This window comes from Dermacentor andersoni, unplaced genomic scaffold (genome assembly GCF_023375885.2).
Source record: "Dermacentor andersoni unplaced genomic scaffold, qqDerAnde1_hic_scaffold ctg00000039.1, whole genome shotgun sequence".
Classification (NCBI taxonomy): Eukaryota; Metazoa; Arthropoda; class Arachnida; order Ixodida; family Ixodidae; genus Dermacentor; species Dermacentor andersoni.
In genome coordinates, this window is record NW_027314752.1 from 1,291,612 (window position 1) to 1,299,683 (window position 8,072).

The following is an 8,072-nucleotide window of genomic DNA, read 5'->3' on the forward strand; positions in this document are numbered from 1 at the left end:
CCGGTAAGCGGGTGCCAGGAGACCTAGGATTTGTCGCCTTCCGATGTGCTCCCTACTGATGCCGAAAATGTTCCGCCAAGACCTGCGCAATGGTTGCATTGCAATTCCAGATCCCACCTCATTCGACAGTTTCACAGGTACCGACAGTGCTGTGCTGACATGCGCAGACCTCGACGACGACGAAATCATTCGTCAGGTTTCTGCTGTACCGCAGGACGTTGACTCCGAGTCGGAAGATGACGCACCATGTGCTACGCTGCCGTCGCATGCGGAGCGTGTACAAGTAGTGACTGTGCTTTCAGCCGCCTATAGTGACCGTACGACCCTCTCCGAGATTCAGGCTCATCTGATATTGCGCGTAAACAGAACAGCGTGCAATGGCGCATTCACGATTTCTTCAAGCCTACTGCCAAGCCCGAATCAGTGCATGGAAATAAAGGATTTCTTTTTTTTTTCTTAATCTGCTTTATCGGACACCTGTTTATTCAGACATTTCCGCAGTGCCCGTGAGGTCCGAATAAACGGTCGACGACTGTATACGTCAACTCTCCAGCTGGGAGCGCGAAGCCTGCGAGAAGGGCAAATGGCGTTCGGTTTGAAATTTCAGCTCTTTCTGCGGCACATAGCGATGTAATACTTAGCAGACACGATCGCTAGTGCGCATTGTATAGAAAGCGCTTGTCAGCTCAATATGGCCACATCTTATGAGGGGCCGTTAACATTTTGGACCCAACCATCACCAAGTTGAAAACCCTCAATATCCATCTGAAGTGCTACGGTTTCTGCCTTTTGATTTAAAACATCACCAGACACCGGCACTTGCATGATCATGGCTTTCAGTCACATCAGAATAGCTTCAAGTTTTGAGTGGGCACCTTGGCTGACATTCTTCTGTCGGGATCCAGAAGATTTCTCAGCGGCTTCCAAAATATTCACCGTGCTGATTATGTAGTCTGATAGTGTCTGCTTCGAGATTTCTAATTCTATTGCGACACCTGATTGTGACAGGTTACTTTGCACTTTCCTGATAATGGTGGCCTTCTTTTACATCATCAATATGCTATGGTTTTCTCGCATCAAAGCCTTTATCGAGTTGGCGGTAGAAAACGAAGGCAGTGTCGGCACCTTTAACAAATCGCAATAAAACGACTGAAGACAATTGGATGTTGGAGCGACTAAGCCTAGCATCACAGAATGCAGCTGAAGAAAACCACAATGCACATGAGGAGATACAAAGACTACTACTGGCTATATGCGACTTACGAGTGCCGACCGCAATGACAGCACAAAGGCTCGTGGGAGAGTGCATCAAGTGGGACCTATCGAGGCTGCACCTGAAATGGTAGCTCTGAATAGGCATGCGAGATGTGCGCAACGCTGCTTGGAGACTGCGAAAAAAGAAAATGACAGAGATGTTGTTTGCATTTTCGGTAGCTTTGAACTTGCGACCACGAGAAAAATTCTGAAAAATTAAACGAGGACAGCTTGAAACATGCAAAATTTTGGTCATTATAGCTACAGTTGCCGACAGATTTTCCGGACTCCGAAAATTCGGACATGCCCGATTATTCGGTCAGCTTTGTGGCACCGCCATTCTCCCCATAGACCATAATGTATAACAACTACCGAACGTTCGGACACCTTGCAACCTCTCATCTGATTTTTCGGACACTCCTTGAGCCAACTCGGCCGAGAGCACAATGCACCGACTCTAACCGGTGCATGCTTCGACTTGCTGAACGCCATTATTGTTTTGAACGGAGCTTCCTTGCTGCCCCACGAAGTGGCGCTACTGGAAATCCCCGCTCATCAGCATCGTTTCTGCCTAGTTCGATAGAGTGGCTCTGCAGCAGTTCCGGTTTCAGCTTAGTAAGCCATGTCAAGACAATCCAGCAGCTGATTTGTTTCTTCGCGCACGACGCTGCGAGCAAGCCGCGTTTTTTCGTTTGTGTGACTGGTGTCGGCACGGTAGTGTTTGCTTTGTGTGCTGTGTCGAGGTTTTGGTGATCCAACGCGGCATACGGAAACATCGCGTCAAGTCTCTAATGGCGCCGACAGTGCCCGCGCAGACTGCGCTGTGGAATGCCGGCAAGCGGGTGCCGGGAGGCCTAAGATTTGTCGACTTCCGCCGAATGTTTGCGGAAAATGTTCTGCCGAGACCTGCGCACTGGTTGCAATGCGATTCCGGACACAGTCTCATTGACAGTTTCACAGGTGCTGACACTGCTGTACTGACATATGCGCAGAACTCGACGACGGCGAGATCATTCGTCAGGTTTCTGCTGCACCACTGGGCGATGACTCTTGAAACGGAAGATGACGCACCATGTGCTACGCTGCCGTCGCATGCGGAGCGTGTACAAGCAGTGACTGTGCTTTCAGCCGCCTACAGTGACCGTACGACCCTCTCCGAGATTCAGGCTTATCTGATTGTGCCTAAACGGAACAGCGTGCAATGGCGCATTCACGATTTCTTCCAAGCCTACTGCCGAGCCCGAATCAGTGCATGAAAATAAAGGATTTCATTTTTTTTTTCTTAATCTGCTTTTTCGGACACCTGTTTATTCGGACATTTCCGCAGTCCCCGTGAGGTCCGAGTAAACGGTTGGCGACTGTATAGTATAGAGCACGTGGCCATAATATGGGAGAGTCCAAATATTCGGGTAGCCCCAGAAAATAGGGTGTCCAAAAAATTGGTCGGTGATTGTATCATTATTACGCTGTGAAAAAGAACATATTCGAATTCCACTTTCTGTTATTAAACAGGTTGTAAACCATTCTGCTAATCTTATGCTTCAACTGCATGCACCTGAATTACCAAGGAGAGGTTGCGCTTTGGTCAGTTGTTGCAAAATAACTAGCACGATCTTCCTGTGTCTGTCATGTAGTATACTGTGAAACAAAAAAAAGCATTCTTGTTTGTAGTTGTCAAAGTGGAGAAAGGATCATAGTTTTTGTCATTATTGTGGCAAATTTGCCACATTTGCAAACTTTGTCCAAACACGAATAAATACTGCAAGGAGGGCAAAAATAACATGTCAGGGCTTTATAAGTGCACTTGAAAACAATGTGATAAAATGGGTGGAAGCGCAAAGCATGATTATGGCAGTGTGCCGTTTGGTTCCTATGAATAGAAAGTAAAACAGAGCAAATGTCGATTTTCACTGGAGGCTTTGTGGTGCAACGGCTACCCTGTTGACGGTGAACTTGAAGACAGTCTCATGAAATGCTCTTGTGAGCACCGTGGACCAGTTCTCCTGATGACAGCAGATTCAATTAAATGCAAAGGCATTTGAATTGCTCACTAGTGCCTCATTTTTCATAGGGAAAAGGCTTCCCTTTTCGCATCAGCAAAAGTGGATAGCATATTGTAACAAAAGTGCTGAGGAGGAATAACTATCCACTGGCACAAACTGTTGGTACAAAAGAGGTCCCATCGGCCACTGCAGTTTGTAAATGCGGCAAAAAAAACCTGAAGCTGCTATCGACGTGAGAGCACCAAAACCAGCATTCACCTCAAGACGTGTACAGATCGTCTGGGGCGATTGCTGGCATGCACCTCAGGAGCCCAGTGCATGCTGCTCATTGCTTGAGGGCAGTGTTGCGCATGCATAGAACCGCTTAGTCATCGCCGGTGATGTGCTGTGGGATGTCGTCACCAAAACCTGTCCCAGGATGAGAATCCTTACAGTTCCCGTGCAGTGTTCAGCCCGCTCAATGAATGAGCATATTGATGAAACAAGGTATGTATTATAGTACACTGCATTAAATAATTTTGTTTGAATTTTATTCACATCAAACCCAGAGGTCAACTTACATTCTGCATTGATTTATATTCATGGTCATACACTCGTACACCGATCTATACATAACTGAGACTCATTGGGTGTAAGGTTATCATAAAGCAATGTAAGGGCTACAACAACACCAGCTCAAGACGGCTCTGCATTAAGCTCTGCAATCTAAGGGGCTTCAGTGTGCTCAGCAGAGCATTATTTTTTCATTTTGCCTCAATCAGTATACAGACAAGAATAAAAAACCTGTTAATTTGTCATCAGCAGCAGAATGTCACAAACACTTGAGCAAGTTGTGCCAAGCTAGGCAGACTTGGCCATTTACCACACACACACAAGCAAGCAAACGTAAGAGAAGTGCCGGCCACTGCCCACCTGAGGTGGAGCTTAACTGTTCCACAGCCTCCGTAGTCTGCACGCTCCTAGACTCGCTCCCTGGTTTCAACGAACAGCCAACAGATTTGTCAGCCAGAGGCAAGCTGTGCTGCATGCCAACCTCTACCTGACCAACAACCATTGAAGGGGCGTGGCGTACCCTTTTGGCAGTGATGCTTTCAGCTAGGCTCATCGCATTTGTGAGGCCTGCAGAAAATAGGTGGGGCAATTGCAGTCCTGTTACAGCATTAAGAGCAAGAGGTAAATACAACAGAATAAATACAGGCGCATAGCCAAGCAACACAAGATAACCCTTCCGGTTCAGTATTCTTAAAGGGCTACAAAGGACAATCCACATTGAATACTCAAAAGCACAGCAAGCTATTTTTGTGGAAGGCTTACAACAGCAGAACCTATTTGAGACACTCGGCGAATGAGTTTAGGAGAAAATGTACGGCTATGGAGAATTGCAGTGCGAATGTTTACTGTACCCTATGCATCTGCAAAACTTGTTCGAACCATTTAAAAAAAAAATTTGTTTTTATGTGCCAAAACCGCAATCTGATTATGAGCCACAATGTAGTGGGCAACTCCGGAAATATGAGACACTTGGGGTTCTTTAACATGCACCTAAAACATGGGTGTTATCGAATTTCATTCCCATCGAAATTAGGCCACCGTGGCCAGGTTTCCATCCCACAACCTCATGTGTAGCAGCCCAACACTATAGCCGCTAAGCAACCACGGTGGGTCTTGAACCATTTCAGGGACCCTTTAAAGAACACGAGGGTGTCAAAATCTGTAGTCTGCCATTACGGCATGCTTCATAATCTGATTGTAGTTTTGACACATACAACCCCATAATTATATTTATGTTTAACACATCTGCCATGATACGATGTGCCATGCAAGGCAATGACAATGCTCAACCTTCCTATAGGTCATGAACAGTGACGTACAACTCCTCAAGAAATGGGTTCCTTTAATAACGGAGCTATGACAAAACTTTATCAAAGGTGTGCAATATTAGCTAGGAAGAGTACCAGCCCTATGCTCTAGTTGGTAAGATTGCTGGTAAATTAGAGCGTGAACTTCTGTGAAGAAAATGTGCAGGAACCATAGATGATAACTGTCAATGTAAGCGAATAGCCTAAAGGAATGAAACGGTGAACAAACAAAAGAACAAGCAAACGAAAGAACAAGGAAAAGGGAACAAATGTTTTCCTAGGAGAGCCCGACCACCAACCATTACAGACCTCCAACTAAGAACGAAAATGATCGAAAAAGTCAAAGAAATTCCCTTCAAAAGATTTCATCGCAGCCACACGTCCATGTCAGTATGAAATGCAGAGTACACCACACTGCTACACATAAAGCCCAGAGCAAGTGGCAAAGTTTCAATAATATACCACCATACAAACAATATAGAAACAGTTGCCGATCACAACTCAGACAAACACCGAGACATCTAAGTATACCTGCAGCCTTGCAGAGCTATTTCTGATGCTGACACAATTTAAGCGATTGTTTCGGCCGACTGGCATTTCCTATGTACGAGACCTAATATATAAACACTTTCACCACCATTCACTGACAGCTTGTGGCGCAGCAACTGCATTGTACAGATAGACACAGTCTTATGACAATGAGTCAGACATTGAGGATGCAACTGGCAAGTGATAGTGCAATTGACACAAAATATGCTGAAAAGCAACGGTATTCCAACAGGGAAATTACTCACAGCTGTGGATGTTCAGTCGCAGTTCGTAACATAATTATTTCTGTATGATTTATTGTCTCGGGACAGCTCTACACAAATTTTCTGGATTTTTCTACTGTTTCTTTTGTGATGACATCGGGCACCAAGGGCACTACAGTATTATAAGAGTTCTGGCCTAGACAATTTTATATTCGAATTTAATGCTTAGTGGGAACTTCCAACAGATAACTGGTCGGCCTTACTGGCCTAGATCTGAAGATGCCTTGCCACCTGTATAGCACAACAGTGAATGGGTGTCACGCATCAGTCAAACGACACTTAATTCAATCTTCCTTTACTGGTGCAGCTCAAGTATTAGAAGCATCAGAATTCCTTGAGCAAATGGATATACATACCTGTTTCTGGACTGAGCCAACCAGCAGCAATCAGCACTTGCGGCTAATTGTTGTCAAAGGTGCAGAGATGGCCTATATCTTGACGGGCACAACTCAGATCAGCAGAAGCTGTAACGACAGCAGTAGCACAGTAAAACAAATTAGACAAATGACGGTACAAACATCCAGGGATATGTGCCTTGAGCACTTCACCGCGTAACTGCCGCAAAGTGAAACATGTGCTCCTCGCGCAACCAGGAAAAATGTTTTTAGCTGTAGGCATCACGAGTCTGTAGCGTTCGTCTGGGTGGGTCGTAACAGATATCCTAAAATCAGCATACAAAATTAAGGCAGACAGACAACCTGTGTAATATGCCGCATTAGTGTTATTACAATGTCGACCACGGATGCAAAGCTACGCGCATTACATATTGTTACAAGGCGGGAGACGTCTATTTAGAAGGATCGGCACTAAAGCAATGGATGGAGTGATGCCGCCAGAGCAAAAACAAGATCCTCCTCTTCCCGCGCTCTTTTTCTTCTTCGTGTGTACAAGCGTTCCGCTACAACATGAACAAAGAAAGCAACGGACGTGGGTATAATGAGCCGATTCGTGCGCTCATCCATGTTTACCTTTGAAGGTGCTCGTAAGCGACAGCGGCAGGGAAGTGAATTTGTATACCTGCTCGCTCACCACGTGCCGTAAACACAGCCACCACAACTCCACCACAGAACCACGTGAAGTCGTGCACAGAACACTCACTCATCTAGAGTAAACAAAGTATGGTGTACTAGAGTACGGGTAGTGGGTCGAGGGAGCGCGCGGGCATGCGCGAGCGTGAAGCGGAAAATCCGGAAAATCTTTGCGGCCGCCAGGCGGCGCTATGGAGCCTTTCACTGTTGACCATTACATCGGTAATATACAGGCTAGCAATGCAGGCCAGGCCCCGCACACTCTCAAGTTCAACAAATGGCCACAGAGGGCGAAAAATCTACCGAGGCGCGTTTCAGCGTAAGCGCGCAAGTGGAGCTACTGTAATTTGGTCGAATAGTTTAATTTGTGCTTTCTCTGCTAGGGGCGCTGAACATGCTGAATTTTTTAATTTACACAAACCATTGACACGAACAATCGAGGTGTCTAAGGATGCTTTTTTACCTCAGGGAAATAGGCAGTTGATTTTCTTTTAATTTGATTGTTGAAGCTGCTTTTTAGTCATAGCGTCAAGGTTTTTGTGCTCCATTAACCACCGACAGCCGACAGCCTATTGGTATCGATGTGTTTCCTGGCCGTTGGCGTTCGAATACTACGGCGGTAAAACATTTTCGAAAGCATGCTGGTTTCGTCTGCGAGCCATTACATAGACTTGCTGTAAGAAGGTCTACTCTTGGCAAAGAATAGTGCCTCATTTTGTTTAGGCGTTGACTATCATAATGAATGCGGCGGAGGTTGAGGGAGTACGCTTGAAGGTACGTTTTTATGCCGTTGATCTCCATAACACCTTAAGTACGCAAACCGATGTCGCAGAACACCCGATGCATCATTGTGTGTTCTCCGTCATCGCTTGTTTGCTGCATGCCTACTAATTCTTCATTTCTTCAATTATTGTATCCTCCTTTTGTCCTTGTTCTCTTGTGCTTCACTTACAGTATGTCGTTCCGTCAGCTGTAATGCGCATTTGCAAAACCAATACGTTTGATAAGACGCAGTGGTTATCATAATTTCGCTACACGTGTATTAAGCTGGCACATATGGTTCAGATACAGATACCTGTATGCGAACTTGCACGACGTTGATGCGGAGATTAGGAT

At 45.7% G+C, this 8,072-nt stretch overlaps 1 protein-coding gene across 1 annotated transcript in view; it reads right to left on the reverse strand.

Moving 5' to 3' along the window:
- The window catches only part of LOC126527958 (uncharacterized), a 28,210-nt gene extending 21,184 nt beyond the window's left edge, over positions 1–7,026 (reverse strand). The window contains exons 1-2 of the mRNA XM_055068530.2: positions 6,897–7,026; positions 4,170–4,376 (exon numbers count right to left, since the gene is read on the reverse strand). Coding sequence (XP_054924505.1) covers positions 4,170–4,362 — 193 coding nt within the window. The 5' untranslated portion in view covers positions 4,363–4,376; positions 6,897–7,026. The remainder of the gene's footprint in view (positions 1–4,169; positions 4,377–6,896) is intronic.
- Between the last annotated feature and the right edge of the window lie 1,046 nt (positions 7,027–8,072).